Raw genomic sequence first — 20526 nt, 5'->3', positions numbered from 1 at the left:
TTCAGTGGCAGACCCTTCTTATGAAATTCTGTCTCAGATTTATTTCTAAACAGAAAGGTGCCAGGGTTTGTTCAACACTGCCCAGGTCAGTGTATGTGCCATAATTCTGTGGAAGTGCAGATGAGGTTCTTGGACAGTGGAGGTTCCTCAGAATTTCAGCTTTTGTTATAAATAGAAACAAGTTTCTAGTTCTTATGGTTATGGCTGATAATCTCAGAAGCCTAAGGAGTCACAGTGAAAGAGCTCCAAGCAACAGCAAAATATATTGTGCAAAGTAAAAATAACTATGCAAGCTCTGGTGTGAATACTTGCACTTCTTTTTCTTTTTTAAAATCATGTTAACTGCATTCTGTTGTGCAGACTAAAGGTTCTTCGTATTCATGTTTTCCCTCAACAGATACAAATGGCTGTGGCTCCTGAGTACTGAGAAAATGGAACTTTTCACAACCTCAGAAACAGTCTAACCCAGTGTTTCTCAAGCTTGACAACTTTAAGATGTGTGGGCTTCAACTCCCAGAATTCCCAGGGCTGGCTGGGGAATTCTGGGAGTTGAAGTCCCCACATCTTAAAGTTGCTGAGGTTGAGAAACACTGGTCTAACCGTTATTCCCACATGCCCAGTTACAAAGGCTGAAGGTGGCAAGACAAAAGCGCAGAGTCTGAGAGGTACAGACAAGGCCATAATCAGAAGCCCTACGCATACGCCATCCGCATCCAAGTATGAGAACAGGAAACATAAATTCCATCGCCATGAAAGGGTGGGGAACAGACGCAGGGCCTAAACCCTGGAGCTAACAGATATTGCTAGATTCCTAGATCCTGCAGTAGTTGTTCTTCACCATTAAAAGGGCTTCTTTTGCATCCACAATAAAGACAACTGATCTGAGCCTCGTCCTTGATGCTTGTGAGTCCATATTGGTGCTCCTAGAGAGAGATTTATTGCTGAAGCTCAAACACGAGCACTTGAAATAGGTTCTATGGCTGAGCCGAGGTGGACCCCATTTCAAAGTAATCTATAAATTTCATCCCTAAAAGATGTCCCGAACCTAAAGCTGAAAATCTTAAACAATTTTCTGAGTGCTTAGGTGCGAGCTGATCTTGGACAGATGAGGAATCGACAGAGATTTAACCTAATGCGGCCAGTTTGGGGGCAGAGCAGCTGACTTTTCCTTTTCTTTTTAAGCTGCCTCGTGCACGGTATTTTACAGCTGCAATTGAATTCAGGCTTCCCTCCCCCCACCCCCGCCAAATGTTGGGAAATCCAGGCACCTATCAACTTTTTAACCTCACCGGTATTTGCTTCCGGATTTTAATTTTAAAAAATACAATGTCTGGAAGAAAAACCAGAGCACACCACCATCTGCCCGAATAGAGCAAGGAAAGAATCTGAAGTCTCTTGGGTTTAATGGTTTTGAAATAACCCACCGCTAGTTCCCTGATCAGATCAGTAGAGCTAACTGGGGAGCAGCGAGAGCTCGTCTTCATCCTCGCAAGCCCTCCCTCCTGATAATTCCTCACCCCTCAATTCAGCCCCCTTCCCTCCTTTCCCAGCCGGATCCTTCCCATCCACAAGCGGTCCTTTCTTACAGGAAGAATTTGATCAGAATTCTGTTTCAGTGGCAGCCAGTTCTCTCCTCTCTCCCTGGTCCTACTATAAATAATTCAATTCCTACGTACGCTCCTTCACTGCCTGGAAATTTATTTATTTCATTCCCCTCCCTTCGGTTACACATTAAGTGACTTAGCCCATAAAGAGAAATTACTCAGCAACAACAATAAAAGCTCAAAATTGCTGACCTGGCTGCATCCAGACCGGGGAAGCCCAGCACTGGAATCGTCCCCAGCAGAAGTGGACAAACAGCCAAAGATGCCTTTGGAAACTCCTCAGGGGAAAAGGAGAAAAATTGGGGGGGGGGGAAGGCAGGGGCAATGAGATTTCCTCTTCTTTGATGTTAAGATGGAACTATGTAAAATAGCCAGAGCAGCCGGATGTACTGTATCTTGTGCCTTTCTCTGGGTACACGTTGATGCCACCACTTCTGTGGCAGGGCACCTGTTTATACCAGAGGCTGCCGCACCCCAGAGCTATTTTTAATTTCAACTTTCCTGCATGAAGGGATGGTGTCCTGTTATATGAGCAAGCTGGGAGATTGAGGGCTAGACTACCGAGGGGAAGGAAAGCTGTTAGGATATTGTGGTTAAGAATCAAGAAGTCCTTGGGCAGAACATTGACAGAAAAGAGGCACAGTACCAGGAACAGAAAGGAGAAGAGACAGGAGATAGGAAGAAGAAAGAGGCACCCATGGAAGTAGGTCCAAGTCATCCCTCCTTGGGGCAAGACAAGCGAGGTGCCCCTGGCAGGTTGGCACAGAAGGAATGCTGAAGAACGGAGGACATTTGTCCAGGAGTCAGGCTGGAGAATGGAAAGCTGGAGCAAAGCTTCACCCAGGCCCTGGGGATAAGAATGGCTACACGCCAGCAGCAAGGATGGGAACAGAGCAGGCTTAGCAAGGGTGCCCTGGAGACTCTCAGCCAGCCATCCCCAACCAGCCTCCCTCCAGATGTGTTAGATTACCATCCCCATCCTTCCAGGCAAGCACGACCAAGTTAGGGAGGACCCTCAACTGCCCTTTTAGAGCCTGAGAGGTATCCTGCGCTTTCAGAAAATGTGCAAAAAAAGAGAAGTCTGCAAGGTCATTACAGCAGCAGCATAACCTAGCAAGGTGACTTAGAGGGAGTCAGTAAGTGTCACAGATTGATCTAAATTAACCGGCCAACTGTTGCAGCAAACTTAATGGCTTGTTCTCATTCATGGGATCCATTAAGCATTAACGTCAATCCTGCAAGGTAATTCAGTCCTATTCCCATTTTACAGGTGGAGAACAGAAACAACAAGGTAGGGACTTGTTCATTTTTGCCCCAAATTGGTCCTCTCCAGCTATCTCAGGAGCACAGGTCCACAATTTCCCAGCCAGTGTGACTAAAGTTGTAGGCCGGGAAGGTACCCGCTGAGGAATGGCTCTGTGAGCTAGTCTTTTACACACTAGTCCACCCCATTCCTGCTAGAAAGCACACCAAAGGTAGTATTTGGCAACAGCAGGCATTCTTTATTTGTTATTTATATGACCCCTAGGAAAAGAAATTCTACCCATGCTGCTAGGGAGGTGGACCCACCACAGCTAGAAGCTCTCTGCAAAGGGGCTTTCCCACCAAGGAAAAAAAGGAATTTTACTGGGATCTCGTGGATGAGGGAAAAGGATGTGCCTCTGCTAGGCTAAAAGAGCTGCAGAGCCACCACGATCACTGTGGTGATTAACGGTGAGCCCAGTTTAATATTCTGCTGCTTAAGGTATCAAAGTGCCAAAGGCTGGTCCACGTGCACCCAGCAAAAAGAGAAAAAGCTGCGTGAGGGCTGCTGGAGAACAGCCAAGGGAGAATGCCATGAGGAATAAGAGAGACTTTATTCTGAGCAGAGATGGTTACAAATAGGATGCCAAGACACCTAGCTTCCTGGCCCAGTTCCTGAGGGGAAAGCAGCTCAGAGGCCTTGATGCCCCTTTATGTGGAAATAGAGGCAGAAATCAGCATTCACTGATGCGCTTCAGAACACATTGCATCAGTGCTGGGAATTGGGGGGGTGGGGTGCCGACAGCGGGTGTCTCTCTGGCACAAGTGCAAGCAAGTTATTAAAACTTAATTGAGCAGATGGGAACAGGGCAGATAATTAAGTTTCCCAATAATGGGAACCATCGGATATCAGGAGAGAAGAGTGGAGTGAGAAGTGGGGCTTTGTGGCCTGGCTGGGAAGGGGAATGGAGCTGGGAATTATGGTGGGGATTTATTGGGAAGAGTAATTCTCAGCAGAGGCCTAGTGGAGACTAAGAAGGAGGGGAGCCAGGAGTTCTTGCTAGCTCAGCTGCTGACACTGGGGAAATGTTATAGCAACCAGTGGATTCTCATTAAGTCTGGACAAAGCAGTGGATCAGAGAAAGATGATTCTTTTAATCCAAACTAGTCACCACCTGTTTATGCTCCTTGCCTCCTTCTCCTCTTTGACTGTCAGCCCTCCCAGGTAAACCAAACAGGAAACACAACGAGATGAGCTAATTCTACTTTATTGTAAGGCTACATTAACAGAATCTTACAAGTCTGAAAGTACAGATCTCCCACCCTCCCTATTTACTGCTTGAGTAACTAGGGCGGGCCCTTCCTAAGTTTCTTCCTCTGACCATTACTCTGTTGCACACACCCTTCTCTTTTATCTGATCATTCCCTAGGCAGCATCTCTTTCCCCCACACCCGCCCCGTCTTCCAAGGCCACCTTCCATCACACTGACAGACTCCCAACGATCCTGATCCACAGGATCAGCCTTCAGTCCCAACCTGGCTCACTTCCCAGTCCCAGAGCCAATGTACTGTGAATCAAGGCTGGATTTGCCCTGGTCCAGATGCACAATCTACCCTTTCATGATTCAAAACTGTCAGGAAATCACTTGCATAGCCCCATGGATACGTTCTGATGCAAAAAAGAGCATGTACCACAGCTCCCTTCCACCATGTTAATTTCTTCCACCCTAAAGCCCTGTTGTGTTTCTGGCCAACCCATCATTGCACTGAACTACCATCCCACCTCTGGAATATGGAAGAATGTAAATGACCTTTAATTATTGGCTTAGCAAATCCATCACCCAGATTCTCAGCTCCAAGCAGCAACACCAATTCCAGTTGGTAAGATAATAAATACCTTCCCCTTCTCCATTTATCTGAGAAATGGATTGTTCTTTTCCTCATTTGTTCATTAATTCATTAATGTATTCATTCCCTGATCAGAGTCAAGCCAAAACATGTACAGTAAATGCCAGCTAAATCCTGATGTAGCCTTCCTTCTTTCCCCTGGACGTTCATTCTCAACTAGAGTTTGGCCGCAGTCTAGTCCTAGTGCCTGTTCAAGAGCAGCAGAACTTCTTCCTGATCCATAGAAGTTATACCAAAGAGGCCTTCGAGTATGAGCAAAAACCACAAAAACAGATTCATTATTAAAATATATATATAAAATATAAAATCCAAGATGGTGAAACAACAGTCTCAATAAAATTTCCCAGGGCCTGATCAAGGTGCCAACCACCCCCATGATTGACTATCCCCCCTCCCATACCAAGTGAGGTGGCACAGCCAAGTCTTGACTCCCTTTTGGAGGGCCAGGAGAGTGGGGACCTGCCTCACCTCTGGGGGTAACTTATTCCAAAGGGCGGGGGCCACGGCAGAGAAGGCCCTCCTCCTGGACCCTGCCAATTGGCAATCTCTCATGGACAGGGTCCGTAACATGCCTTCTCTGACTGTTCGGGTGGGACAGGTCGATGTAATGGGGGTGAGGCGGTCCCTCAGGTAGCCTGGATCCATGCCATGTAGGGCTTTAAAGGTGATGACAAACACCTTGAGTTGGACCTGGGAGCAAACTGGCACCCAACGCAGCTCGCGTAGCAAAGGTGTTATATGCGCCATCTTTGGGGCTCCTAAAACTGCTCACGCGGCTGCATTCTGAACCAGCTGTAGCTTCCGGATGGTCTTCAGGGGTAGCTCCATGTATAGCCTGTTGCAATAGTCTATACGGGAGATGACTAGGGCATGAGTGACTGACCAGAGGGCCTCCCAATCCAGGAAGGGGCGTAGCTGGCACACAACATGGAGTTGGACAAAGGCTTCCCTCACCACGGCTGTCACCTGCTCTTTGAACAGGAGTCGTGAGTCCAGGAGAACTCCCACGTTCTGCACCAGGTCTATCTGGGGCAGTGCAACCCCATCCAGAACTAAAGATGGTAAGTTCCTGGATGCTGAGGAGCCCCCAACCCACAGCCGCTCCATTTTACCAGGGTTCAGCTGAGCCCCCTTGTTCCCCATCCAGACCCCTACAGCCTCCAGGTACTGAGAGAGGGTGGTCACAGCATCATTTAAATCAGCCGGGATGGAGATATATAATTGGATATCATTTGAATATTGATGATATCTCATCCCATGGTGGTGGATGATCTCACCCAGCAGTTTCATGTAGATGTTAAAAACAAGTGGGGAGAGTAATAAACCTTGAGGCACCCCACAAACATAGGGCCGTGGGCCAAATCTCTCGCTCCCGATCAACACCGATTGGAACCAGCCCTGGAGGAAGGAGGTGAACTAGCACAAAACTGTGTCACCCACTCCCAACTCCCTGAGCCGCCCCAAAAGGATACCACGGTCGATGGTATCGAAAGCTGCTGAGAGGTCAAGAAGAGCAAGGACGGATGCCCCCATCCCACTCCCGCCAGAGATCATTCAAAAGTGCGACCGAAGCTGTTTCCGTCCCATATCTGGGCCTGAAACCTGACAAAAGTTTCTAGATAATCCACTTCATCCAGGATCCTCTGGAGCTACAACACCACCACTTTCTCAACCACCTTTCCTAAAAAGGGGAGGTGGGAGACTGGACGAAAATTGTCCAGCACGGTGGGATCCAGGGATGGTTTCTTGAGGAGGGTGCTTCTCTAAAGGCAGCTGGAAACACTCCCTCCCTCAAGGATGAATTCACAATCATCTGGACCCACCCACACATCACCCCCCGAGCTGCCTTCAACAGCCAGGAGAGACAAGGATCTAATTGACAAGTGGTGGCGTTTACAGTCCGGAGAATCCTGTCCACTTCCTTGGGCCCAACAGGGTCAAACAATTCCCAGATACCCAGGTAAGTAAGCTCCCCAGGCATCGCCATAGGCCATGCTGCACACTTGGCATCCAACTTGGAACGGATCTGAGCGATTTTATCCTCCAGATGCCCAGAAAACTCCTCTGCGCAGCCCTGTAGGTGAGTTACTGGACCCACCTTCCCCAGAAGGGATCGGGTGATCTTAAACAGGGCCATTGGATGGCATTCTGTGGATGCAGTAAGAGCAAAGATATATTGACATTTCGGTGCTCTTACTGCCACAAGGTAGGCCTTAATAGCAGCTCTAGCTCATGTTCAGTGGGGTTCGGTCCTTGTCTTTCTCCAGCGGCACTCTAGATGTCTCTTAATCCTCTTCAGAACCCTCAACTCCTCCGTAAACCGTGGTGAGTGTCGGGTTCAATGGGGCAAGAGAGATTGTACAGGCGCGATCCTGTCCAAGGCCCCTGCTGCCTCCCTATTCCAGGCAGCAGCCACGGCCTCCGCTGGACTCTGCAGCAGATTGTCGGGTATAACCCCCAACAACCTCTGAAACCCCGTCAGGTCCATCAGTCTCTGGGGGTGGACCAATCGAATGGGTCCTGCCTCCCTGCAAAGTGGGGGGGGGGCAGCATAGGAGAATCTCAAGATCACCAGGGCATGATCTGACCATGACAGAGGAGACAGATATAACTCTCCCTTCAGATCACATTGTCACTGCTCTGACAAGAAAACCAAGTCCAGAGTGAGGCCACTGTCTCAAGTCGGGTCCCGAATAATCTGTGACAGGCCCACGGCTGCCATGGTGGCCATGAACTCCCAAGCCGCCTCCAAGGCACACCCCAGGGATGGCAGGTTGAAGTCCCCCAGAACCATGAGTCTGGGAAACACCACTGCCAACCCTGAGACGGCCTCTAGCAGCTCAGGCAGGGAGGTTGCTACGTGGCAGGGAGGCTGGTACAGTAGCAACAATCCCAACTGTTCTCAGGAGCCCAACTTCAGGAACACGGTCTCACAACCAGCCACTTGTGGAGCAGTGCCCCTGAAGTCCAACAGAGATTCCCAGATGACAACAGCCACCCCTCCTCCCCTGCCCTGGGGTCTCAGCTGGTGCCATACTGTAAACCTGGCTGGGCAACATTTCCAAAAGGGGCACCCCCACTTCAAGGCCCAGCCAGGTCTCAGTAATACATGCCAGGTCTGCCCACTCCTCAATGATCAAATTATGTTTAAGGGAGGCCTTGTTGTTAATCGACCTGGCATTGAGAAGCAGCAGCCAAAAGCCAGGGCCTCCATGGGTCTGCTGTCCAGGGCCCATGTCAGTGCAGAGGGCCGGAACACACTACTGGTACCAAACACAGGGGTGTCTTCCCCAAAGATGGCCTGCCCTCTGACTCCTGCCATGACACACCTGCTCCATCACCACCTGAATAGTGTAACCCGCCCTAAATCCCCCAGAGCTCCCATTTTCATTTCCTCCCAATCCCGGCCCTCCAGGTTCCCTGGTTAGAGGTCCTCCATCCAACCATACATCAACAGACATACGCCAAGCGGCCACGGGGTGGGGCGAATTCCCCAGCACTTCAGTTTTCGCTCTCAGCGCTGTGGGAACCCAACCATCACCCCCACACCTACTGTGCCCCCTTCACCAGCCTCTCTCACTAGCCAGCAGGGGACACCCCACTCACTTCTCCTCTCCCCAACTCTCACTCAAGGAGGGAGGATCCCCACACACACACCTCATCCACTCTCGGGCTCCCTGTCTCTCACACCAGAGGGGAGCGTCCCACTCATCGCACTGGAGGGACTAATTCTAACTGTCCAAACATTTACATGTTTGGTCTTTCTCTAGTCAAAAGCTCTTTCTCCTATCCTTTGCTGGTGGAGATTTACAGGCAAATGTCAAGGGGATTTAGGAAACTTGGTTAGACAGACCAAGAATGGCTTCCACGAAGGCTTGAAGCCTGAGATCCCTCTTCTAAGAAATTAATAGTTGGTTTAAGGATTGTTCTGGACAACTCTTGAAAGCACTCCCAGTATATCTGACCAGATTCTCCAAATCTCCTTGACATTTGCCTGTGGCTCTCTACCAACTCTCTCCTTTCCAACTGCTCTTTCTCTCACCCTAGACCAACTCCACAGAGCTGTTCTTAGGATAAAATGGGGGTAATTCCAGATGTACAACCCTTTGAGCATCTTACAGGGAGAATGAGAAATAAAAAAAATCTAGGCCTCACACAATCTCAACACACTTTCATAACTTCTCCCAGATGGAAGCTGATGGATTTAAAAACTCACCAACTTTGATTCTACACCAAACTCCTGTGGCAGCCTGAGAGCTCCCAGTTAATGATAGAACATCCTAGTTCAGCTGAGAATCCACTTGGTACAAAAATAGATGCCAGAAGTAATGATCCATTGGAATACAGGAAAGCCCTTTGTTAATAATAAACCTTAGCAGCATTGCATAGCCTGGGGCTTCCTGTAGACTTCCAAAAAAGCACTTATTTCAAATCTATACCACCCTAAATCTTTCAAAATATCCATCCACACCTTGCTTTTGCTCACACTTCTCCTTTTAACTCTCTTTTTCTGATGATCCCTCAAATTCTCTTTGTTCATATTGTAAATAAACCTTTCAGAGGAGGAACTTGTCTTCTGCTAATGGTAAATTATAAAGTGCTATGTATTTATGTATGATACAAAATCAATAATAACTAGATTTTAATAACTTAATAACAACTTAATTTAATCACTTAATACTAAAAGTGATCATATTAACCCCATCATGGAATGTGGACCCTGGAAAGCCCAGAAATAAACTGGAACTAAAATGTTATGCAGACATCTGATGAGAGACCAGATTTTCTATTCCTGTTCTAATGTCACACATTATATCCAGCAGAATCCAGAGAAAAAAAGAGAATCAGTCAGTTGGCCAAGGAAAACAAATCTCTGGAGGCAGTTGACATTCTGAAATGCCAGACTCCCGGTCCCAATGTTTGAAAATCCAACAGGCAAGTGTGCATGCACACCCACACCCAAAATCACGTTTTGATTTTCCAGAGAATGGATACAGTTCTAGAATGCATATTCCCCAGTGTGATAGTTTAAAAAGGAAAATTAGTGCTTCTATATGGCACACAGAGCCATCTAATCAAGTTGGTGCATTGTAGAACAGAACAGTGAAATGGAGGAAATATTATGTTCGAAAGAATAAGCTAAAGTTTTCATCCACAGCATATACAAAATGGTGTTTCTGTTTTTTGGGGAAATGGTCCACACATTCACACATTTCCTAAAATCAACCTTCCTTTCCTTTCCTTTCCTTTCCTTTCCTTTCCTTTCCTTTCCTTTCCTTTCCTTTCCTTCCTTCCTTCTCCCACTGTCTTTGTAGTTTGGAACTACCACTCATTTGACCTCAATAGGCCCCATCTCCATTTTTCTTGGTTCTCATATGGGTGCTTCCCACCTTCCCCCAAGGGTAAAGACACTTTTTTTTTGCAGTATCTCCTTGAAGATAATGCTGCATTAATCTCAGAATCATCCAAAGGTGATGGCACATGTTCTCTCTTTTATTTGGCAGAGCCACCTTGCTGCCATCACTTTATAAGAGTGTCTGGGGAAGAAGCTATCAGGACCCATTTGCAGATGACTTAACTTCTGAACCAACATAGTGACCTGTATGGACTCAGTGCTTATCCATCTCCTAATTGTTTGGCTCTCGTTTCTACCCTGGAAACTGAGAAGCTCTTAAATCCCACAGCTCATTATCTGATGACACCCTGGACTCAAGGTGCCTTGATTAACAGGGAAGTCAGGATGCCATTAGATATCAACCTGAAAATCTGACTTCCAAAAGAAATGTGATTGGAGGATTTTTCTGGGTAAGCCAGGAAAGGGATGAGGTAAATGGTGGGGAGGTGAGGCCTTAGGACCATGTCTGAAAGTGGGCAACTCACCCAAGTGTGGTCATGGTGACGATAGTGTACCAGAAGGCAGCAGGGATGCTGGTGAAGTTGGTCTCCTTTGTGCTCTTCTCAGCATAGAACATAACAGTAGCAAAGATGATGATAGCCATAGTAAGGGAGAAGAGGAGGAAGCCCAATTCAGAGGCACAGCTCTTAAGAGTATAGCCCAGGATCCTTAGGCCCTGCGAGTGGCGTGAGAACTTGAAGATGCGGAAGACACGGAAGACTCTCAGTGTCACAAAGGCCCCAGAGACATTTTCGTTTTCCGGCATCACCAGCCCAATATAGTAAGGCATGATGGCCACAACGTCAATGATACTCATCACGCTCTTCATGAACTTGAACCGGCTTGGGGCGGCAAAAAGCCGCATGAGATACTCAAAGGTGAAGATGAGGACACAAGCTGTGTCCATGCAGAAGAAAGCATTGGGGAAACGATCTCCACAGGACTGGTTTTTCTTCTTCCCAGGAGGTGGCCGGCACGGGATTGTCTCCACCACATTGGCAATGACCGAAACAGCAATGAAGAAACCAGTCACGTAGTAGAAGACCAAAGCCATGGTGCTGGTGTGGGGGTTCTCAAACGCTCTCCAGAGCTGTTGGCGGAATGTGCTATCTGGTGGCAAGGCAGCGTCTGTGGCAATCTCGGCCTCTTCGTCCTCCGCCAGGCGCTCTGCATTCTCCTTCTTGCGGTCACGATATTCCTCCAAGCAGCAGTCTCCAATCAGCTCTGGGATGATTCCGTAAAAGGACAGCTCTTCATCAAAGGCCTGTATGCACTCTTGGCGGGGATAATGGAGCCTGCCTGTACGATAGAAGTTGAGAATGTGCCGGAACATCTCTGGGTCACGATCAAAGAAATATTCCTTGCTGTCTTCGTCATAAAAGAATTCCTTCTCGGAACTGCCTAATAAGGTATCTGGATAACGGTCCAGGGTATTCTTCCAAGTTTGGAAGCGTTTGCCACTAACGTTGACCACTAAGATTTCATCATGGCGGCGTTTCTTGTCCAGAGGAGGCTTGGGCATAGGCTTCTTGGCCAGCGGGAGCCAGCCCACAGCTGCTGCCCGGGCAAAGGGCAACCAGGTTGCCACTCCTGCAGCCATACTGTGTAAGCTGTATCACCATCCAACCCGCCTATGCTCTAAGACTTTTGGTAAATAGGAGCTGTCTAATGGAAAGGCGCCTGAAAGAGTTCTTCGGTTGATTACCTTGGTCAGTTGCAACCACAAGTCAGTGACTTAGAGGGTCTCAGTAGGAATGTAGCCATATGGATTAGTTCGGTCTAAAATATCCAGGTGTACCAACGTATTTATCCCAATAAGGATGGTGATGTTTTTTTCTTCCTGTGCAAAAATATCCCAGCTTTTTTCAGTGGATGTCAACAAATCTGGATGTATTAGAGAACTTGCTGCCAAACAGTATTCCAGCTCTGTATTCAGATCAAGATACTATACTATCAAGAACTGTGGAATCAGAAAGAGGTAATGCAGCTGACAGGGGTCTTCTCCATAGTTTGTCTGGTGCCAGATTAATCTGACCACGTGGTTCTGTGCAGACCAAACACAGTGGATGCTCCTCTCTGGAAACCAGCAGTGAATTGTATTACTCTGCTGTTCTTTGTCTTCTGATCCTTTCTTCCTGTTGGCAGAGCAAATGGATGGCAGGATCCCAAGTTGGGGTAGTGGGTAGGAGAAAGGGCTCAGTTGACACATTCACCTTTAGGGAGGACACACTTTGCTGTGGAAAGGGGGGAGAGAGAGGGAGAAACAAAGAGAGAAAGAGACAAACTATGAGAAAAAATAACAGCGTGCCACTAGGTTATGACATTTGGCATGACTGCAGCAGTTCTTAAGTTATTGAACTAGCCCTGCTTCAAAAACTGAAAACCAAAAATATTATATGAGAAATAGGGCCTAATTAGCGGTTAACCCTAAGAGGTGCTTGTTTGGGATCCAGTCTTCTGGCTGCATTTCTGAGAAGAAACAGAAACCTAGAGGCCGGCCAAGGGAATGAGATCCATGATTTCTCTGCACACCATCTTTGAAGACGGTACCTTGAGATCAGCTCCTGGATAACCATGTAAATCCTTCTTCCCCACAGCTAGAATAACATCTAGGGATCTAGAGCTCAAATGACTGGAGGAGCCGATAGGACTTGTTTCATATTGTAAGACTCAAAAGATCCCTGACAGAAAAGTATGAGGGCCATTCATAATGCTGTGTCCAAGATGTGGCATGCAGAAGCTTTGTCAAAATGCTTGGCAAAGGCAGGGGAACACTGGTCACTTCACTGTGCCTACTAGGGTGTGAACACCACCGTTTCTCAGGGAAAACCAACAGCAGCCCCAGAGAAGGGAAGGTGGGGAGAGGAAAGATCATTTCTCAAGAAACACCCTCAGGATCCAAGCAAACTTTCCAATTAACTGTTTGTCTCCTTGTACCAAGAGTCCCCACCTCTAATTGGAGGCTAGGCTCAAACTGCAGCTTTCTTACATACCTATAAACAATTTGGATCTTAAAAATTCCAACAACCTGGGGGCCGGGGGGTGGGCATGGGAAAACTGGAAGGAGTGGGATGAGAATTAAGAAAAGAACAGGGCAAGTCTTTGGACGGGAAGCAACCGACCAGCAAGGCAAGTTAAAAAATGGAAAAGACAAAATCTTTGGAGAGGAAGGTAGGCAGGCCAAATTTAGAGAAGGCGAGGATCCCTGACCGAATGGTGGCAACTCCGGGGAGTAAAGCGTCAAATCTAAGACGCCGAAGACGTGAAGAAGCGTAATCCATGTGGAGTAATTTGGGTGGGTTGCGGGGCTGGGGTGTGGGGGGAGGCTAACGCAAGGCTCTTACCCCTGAGACTGTCCGAGAAGCAGGCAGCAGCCTGACGACCGCAAACCCCGGTCTGGGGTAGTGGGATTCCGGATCAGGGGGTACCGGGCCGCCCCCAGGGCGCAAGCGACAGGGCTCCGGTTGCCCCCGGCGGCGCCGATCCTCATCGCTCCCCTCGGCTCTCCCGTCTGACTGTGCCGCGCTCCCACCCTCCCAGCGCCGTGTGTGTGCGCGCGTGTGTTTGTGTATCTGAGTGTGTGTGCGCGAGTGTGTGTGAGCTGCATTCGGCAGGGAGGGGGCAGAGCGAGCGGTTGGCAGCAGCGAGTGGCTGCATCGCAGGCGGCGGAGGCGCGCACCCCAGGCAACGCTCGGGCCGGCCGGGGACCAGCAGGAGCAGGGGAGGAAAGACGCAGCCTGGGGGGGTTGGCAAGAGGCGGGAAAGACAGAGGCGGGAGGAGAGGAGCGGGATGGATGGCCCGGAATGGAAGGAAGGATGGGTAGAGGTATAGACGGAGGAGTTCAACAGGGGAGTACAGCAAAGAGCCAGGATGGATAGAGAGGAGAAGCTGGCGGTTAAGAGGAAAGAAAGAAGAACGGTCGGGAACGGGAAGAGGGCTGGCTGATATCACGTAGGAAAGAAGATAAAGAGGTGCGTCAAGAGAGACGGGGTTGCTCTGGGGACTGGTTAGAAACTAGAGGTGGGCAGCTGCAGGAGACAGGAAGTGGGGGAAAGCATTGGTGAAGTGCCTGAGCAACAGATAGCACCTTCAAGCCACAGAAAAGAGCTTAGAGACAGGAGGCGGAAGGAGGCAGCATCCCGAGGTGGGCAGCCAAACCACAGGCTGAAAGAAGTCCGGCGGATCGTCGAGATCTGGCGAGCGGAAAGGACTGAGGCCTTCAAACGCCCGGCATCCAGTCCTCCACCACCACGGGGTCCCCACAGGTCCTTCTCTTTCCTACCCCCCGCCTCCTTTGGCTTCTGCTGGCAGCCTGCTTCCCAGTCCTACCCTGTTTAGACCCGGGCTATTCCCTCTCCGACCGCAGCTCAGAAGCCTTGTATTGTGCGCAGTGCTGCTGCTTTATGTTTATGAGCCTCCATAGGAATTTCAAATTTGGTGCCATGCTGGATAAGTACAAAGAGGAGGAGGATCAGGGAAGGAGAGGGCATAATCGCTACAGCGCGGGAGGGGCGAGCTTCTCTCAATGAACCTGGGCTGCCGCTCCTCCCTCCGATCTCGCACAGAAGCATCCCGCGCTTCTCCTCACAGCGCCCCCTCTGGAGATCTCGGGGAGCGTTGCATGCGGTACTGTACGTAGCGGCTCTGATCCCCGCTCCTCGCTCTGCAGAGAGCGGCCCGTTGGGTTCGTACAGATTCCGCAAAATCGAAGGGGTGACACGGTCCCAAGGGGGAATGTTCCCCCTCTTAAGGCCAACTCCCCCCAACAAAAATCCCCATTCCCCCCAGCGGGTGAAGCAATAGCCCAGTAATGCTGAGAAAGGCTAGGCGGTTTTCTACATGCCGTTTGCTTTCTAGTATGGGAGCGGTCAAAGGTAGGACTAGGGCCTAAACGGGCAGACCCAGGGAAGACTTTTGGTTGAGTTCTTGATCCTGCTGAATGCAGGACCTGACTGTGAGTTCTTAATTTCCCCTCGTCTGAACTAATAACATACAGTACTAGAGATTAACAATAAGTAACGCAGAGAGGAGCAATGTTTTATTAAGTTGGTTTTATGATTGCTGTGGTGTTCCTATGATTTCTAAGTTTTGCTGTTTTATCGATTTTTTTTTAATTGATATATGCTTCTCTGAGTGCCTCCTGGCAGAAACTGCTTCTTGCAAGTGCAATAAATCAATAATCTCTCTTCATCAATCTACATCATGCAGTATAAAATAGCAAAAAAAAAAGGGCAACTCTGCTCAAAGAAGCAAGCAATTGCAACTTTTACCACTCCTCGTTTTTCACACTCAGTGACTAGGATGGACTCTCATTCCCCCATTACTTCTGAAGCCAACCCAACTCACCCAGATACGAAGATTGTCATCTTCTCCTTCTGCTTAGACTCTTGGGTTTTTGATAATGGCAGGCAACATAAATGAATGGGAGGATTACTGCTTCATCCACAAGTTGGGAAAGAAAACTTGCTCTATTTATTGCAGGGATTCCTGGCATGGCATCCATGGGCCCAAAAATGCTTATAGAAATTTTCTTTGCATTATTACATTAAAATGTAGTAATGCAAAGCTGGCATATAGCCAACCATCAGCATCTTCTTTATTCCAAGAATGCCCCTAGGCCTCACATGGCCCCCTTAAACTTCCACGGAATTAAAATGAAGGTGGTATGTAGCCCAAACCTTAGTCTGGAAATCTGTCTATCTGGCAGGAAAACAATAGGAAGAAGAAGGGGAAAGTCCTGCAAAAGTGGAGGAAAAAACTAGAAGGGGCAGATTAGTAGGATTTCAGTAAAGCAGTGCTTTGTAACTGATTTTGTTCCCTGTGGACAAAATCAGTGGCAAACTCCCTAGCAACTCTTTTGTGACAGTATTCACAACTTATTCTCCACATTCCTAATGTCCCTCCCTCCCCATCCCAAGGTCAGAGTTAGATGCTCACTTTCACCATACTCTGGCTATTTCACATGCAATTCCCTGCCATCCCAACAGCACAATTGCTAGGACCCCCTCTTCCCCCACCCCCATTCAAGGCGCTTGAATCTAGCTCCTTCTTGACCTGAGAAAATCCCAGCTGGCAGATGCCCATGAAGTCATATGGTCTCTCCAGGAGAGGATAATGGCTTGCTTGGACTTTGGTTTCCTTTAGCAGAAAGCTAAAATGTGAATTGGCCAGAACAAGGAGTAGAAGGGAAGCCCGGTGGATTATGCTGGACAGATAGTTCATCATGCCAGCAGAAATGTAAGAAGGACCAAGAACATTACCAGCCTCAGAAGCAAAGACATCCAATTTTAATAGCAAAGGTATGGAGGTAGGAGGATTTTGTCAGCAACATTTGATGCACAGAATTGTATATCCTGTTATTGTGTTACTGTATCCTGTTATGGGATTGTGTCCTGTTATTAAATTAACGGCATCAACATCCTAAATATTTTTATTACGGTAGCCTGTATGTTCAACTCATTTCATATATATTCCTCAATAGTGCTTACACCAAACCTGCAAGCTAAGTCAGTATTATTCCCACCCAGCTGGAGCCAAGAGAATAGCAGCAGAGATGCATATGAGTTGCGTACACCTCACTTCAAGCCAAGGGGAAAATAGTATACAAGGAAAATAGCCATATTAACTTTAATTAATTTAAGTTTAAGTGCATTTAATTTGATGGCCTAAATCACATTTACTGGGTTTTGGTCTTGCCTACTTGGTCTTGCTCCTGATAGGTGTTTGCTTCTTTAAGCACTCCTGAGATTGAGTTCAGACTTCACAAGATGCCACCCTTTGCCTTATTACAGTTTAGCAGGTTGGGTGGAGGCAAGGAGAGAGAACTGTGTGTGTGCACCTCAGAAGTGGGCCTATTTAGCTAAGGCAAGATATGGCTACCTATTGTGGGCTATGAGTTGTCATGTCACATGTCCAAACAATGAAATAAGAGCAAATGAAGACATTGGTGCTTATTAAGTAGCAGAAACGGGGGAGCAAACATGGATTGAAATTCCAAGAATCTGCAAGGCTGTTCTTAAACTGGCTGCTTACACATCTTCTAGCTCGCTTCTCAAGCACATCAATTCTCTCTCTCAGGCTGAGAGAACCAGCAAAAACACAACTGGCAGGAGAAACGAGTAGTAAAGCTTTCCTTTGTAGATTACACCATCTCCAGTTGCAGAAGGGGTGGGGAGTTTACAAGTTTGAACGCTATTTCAATCGGGCAGGGGTATGCATCTCCCTGTACCCAGGAGGAACCTTTTCTTCCTGCGTTGGTTCTCTCTGAGCAAGGAGATCTTGGGGGCATCTCAGCTCCCGCTTATCTTTCTCTTCCAATTAAAGGCAATACAGAGTAAGAGACCCTACTCGTTTCAGGGACGGTAAACTCTCCCTGAAATCAGGGGAAAGCGGCAACCGCTGAACCATCGGCTAGTCAGATTCCGCCCCCACCCCCCGGCATGATGGGCCCGGCGAGAGCAGGGACAGAGCACACCGCACGTGAAGGTGGGAGGAGGACCGGGGAAACGCAGCCTGTAAAGAACGGCGCGCCGCGGGAAGAGAACGCTCTGGGGCCGCGCAGTTCTTTAATTCCAATTTTAATAATCCAAACTATTTCCCGCCCCACCCGAGTCAGGATACTTCAGGCCCTACCACAGCACCCCGACTGCACAGGTCCTAGCCAGGTTTAGGAAGAGGTGCTTGGGTGGGCTCACCCTTTTGAACGGCGGTGCGGATGATGATAGCAAAACGACGACCCGGAGAGGGGGGAACAGGTCCGAGGCCAATTTCTGACGTGATCGCAGCCACGTGGTGGGCCAAGAGCTCCCTCAGGCTGCGAGACATCCCGAGGCTGCGTCGCATTCGCCGCCCCTCCCGCTGGAAAGGAGACCATTCGCAGGGGCTGCAGCGCAGGCCCCTGAGACCGTTTTTAAATGAAGTGGGATGTGTTGCTTTTTTGCACTTCGTCGTATCTCGGTGGTAAGACCGCCTATTTTCTCGTTCATCTCATGAGATATTTTTCAGCTCAGAGAAAGTGAACGTATCGGGAAGGGAACTCTTTGCAAGTTTCCTCTCCTCGGTCTAGGAAGCCTTAAAAAAACCTTGAATCAGCTCACACCAATTAACTTTAGCCGTGAATTTCTATATTCATGGTTTACAGCATAGCAGCTGTTGCTGATTGCTGGTATCAAAATGTAGTAAATAAATAACAAATCTCAGTAACTTCCCACAATGCACTGCCCAGTGTCATAATACATCGTATCCCACAAGATACAAGGATGAATTTACTCAGCCTGCAAAACCAGAGCCACACTAAAGGCCTCATGTTTTTAGCTCAATGTGTGAACTGCATCAGAGAGGAAAAGGCTCCATTCACACATGGCCCTATGCCACAATTTAATTTACCTTAATTTGGTTGAGTTTAATGAGCCAAAGATGACTGGCTCCATGGACTACGTATCAAGGGTATGCAATTTTTGGGGCCCTGAGGGCGACATTGGTTGCACAGGCCATTTGCAACATCCATGCATTTTCACCACTTTCCTCCAACTCCTGCTAAATAATCTTGAGCACAGTTGGGGACAGCATAAAGAGAAGAAGAGGCTCTTCCCCCCAAGTAAGTAAAGGTAAAGGTTTCCCTTGACGTTAAGTCCAGTTGTGTCCAACTCTAGGGGGCGGTGCTCATCTCCGTTTCAAGGCCGAAGAGCTGGCACCGAAGAGCCGGTGTTTGTCCGTAGACACTTCCGTGGATATGTGGCCGGCATGACTACACGGAACGCCGTTACCTGCCCGCCGAAGGGGTACCTATTAATCTACTCACATTTGCATGTTTTCGAACTGCTAGGTGGGCAGGAGCTGGGACTAGCAACGGGAGCTCACCCCATCACGCGGATTTGAACTGCCGACCTTCCGATCAGCAAGCTCAGCAGCTCAGCAGTTTAACCCGCAGCGCCACCGCGTCCCCCCAAGTAACTCATCTGCAAATCACTGTTTTCCTTTGCATGCATGATTATGTCATGAGATCCAGATTCTATATGCAATTTCAAGGCAAACATACACTGGTGGTCAGGAACATGCTTTCGGTGCAGAAGGACCCCAATAGTTCACTCCCTGATATCTCCAGATGAAAGCATGAGGTAGCAGCTGACAGGAAAGGCCTCCAGGGAAGACCCTGAAGAGTTGCTTTAATCAGAAAGTACAGTGCTGGGGTAGCTGGTAAGCATACTTTGGGATGTAAAAATGCAAGTGACATCTAGATCATAGCAAAGGGTTGGAGAGTTCTCTGTGTTGCCATCTAATGGTCTTTCATATTTGCATAGCCCAGATAGGGATGCCTAGTAGATGGACATAGCTAGTTCACATCTATGCAACACCACTGTTTTAGCCATGATTTTTTGAACAGGACAAGAGTGCACAGTATTAAGAGAGCCAGTCTGGTCTAGTTGTTAAGGCAATGGGCTAGAAACCAGGAGGCTGTGAGTTCTAGTGCCGCCTGAGGCATGAAAGCTGGCTGGGTGACCTTGAGCCGGCCAGTCTCTCTCAGCCCAACCCACCTCACAGGGTTGTTGTTGTGGGGGAAAGAGGAGGAGGAAGGAGTGTTAGGTATGTTTGCCACCTTGAGTTATTTGTAAAAATAATAAAGGCGGGATAAAAAAAATAAAATAAAATTAAGCCAAGTTAAAAACAAACACCACCATTCCCCATTATGGCTTAGCATTATGTTTGAACCCAGGCCCAGTATAACATAACTTCCTGTCTTTTTCTTTTCTGGGTGTGTAGACTATATGTTGATTTTTACAGCTGTGTGACAGTCAGAAATCAACAGGTACAGTTTTTTTGCTGTATGGAAAAAAATGACCTGTTGATTCTGTCTACTGCAACGCTATGAAAGAAACGGCCCTTAAATGTCATGTCCGTTCTGTGATTGCCAGGGGATCAGAACAATTCATCCCACTGATTTTTCCAGGTTGGAAACCTTTCTCAGAGTCTGCTCTGCTGAAACCTGCCAATAGTTCTCCTTCAGAGAAATGGATGTAAGTACTTGCTTATAATTGCAAATCACTGTACTGCTGTTAAAGGTACAATAAGAAAGTGACAGATACGATGGGGCAGTCAGGTGTGCCATGTCAAAGAAGCAAGCCAACAAAGCAAAACTAGGGAAGTGGTTGTCCCAAGAGAGTTGAAATCCCTGATTACAGGGAAAAATCCAATTCCCTGTTCCTCTGCAAAACTAGAGTACTGCAGTCAACTTTTATAATGTGCAGAGAATGCACTGAGGTTTAAGGAATATCTTTAGTGTACCCTGACAGTACGTGGAAAAACCCTGGCTATTTTGATTCGTGACAAATAAACTAAGGGAGCTGGGGTGCCTTCGTTCGATTCAGGGAGGGCCAAGC

At 48.1% G+C, this 20526-nt stretch overlaps 1 protein-coding gene across 1 annotated transcript in view; it reads right to left on the bottom strand.

Moving 5' to 3' along the window:
- KCND1 (potassium voltage-gated channel subfamily D member 1) overlaps positions 1 to 12373 on the bottom strand; it is a 66422-nt gene extending 54049 nt beyond the window's left edge. Inside the window, exon 1 of the mRNA XM_063294112.1 lies at positions 10635 to 12373. Within this exon, the coding sequence (XP_063150182.1) occupies positions 10635 to 11749 (1115 nt within the window). The 5' untranslated portion in view covers positions 11750 to 12373. The remainder of the gene's footprint in view (positions 1 to 10634) is intronic.
- Positions 12374 to 20526: the final 8153 nt, after the last annotated feature.

Source organism: Candoia aspera, chromosome 2, assembly GCF_035149785.1.
Source record: "Candoia aspera isolate rCanAsp1 chromosome 2, rCanAsp1.hap2, whole genome shotgun sequence".
Classification (NCBI taxonomy): domain Eukaryota; kingdom Metazoa; phylum Chordata; class Lepidosauria; order Squamata; family Boidae; genus Candoia; species Candoia aspera.
Note: the sequence above shows the minus strand (reverse complement) of the source record. Positions and strands in the feature narration are given on the sequence as shown.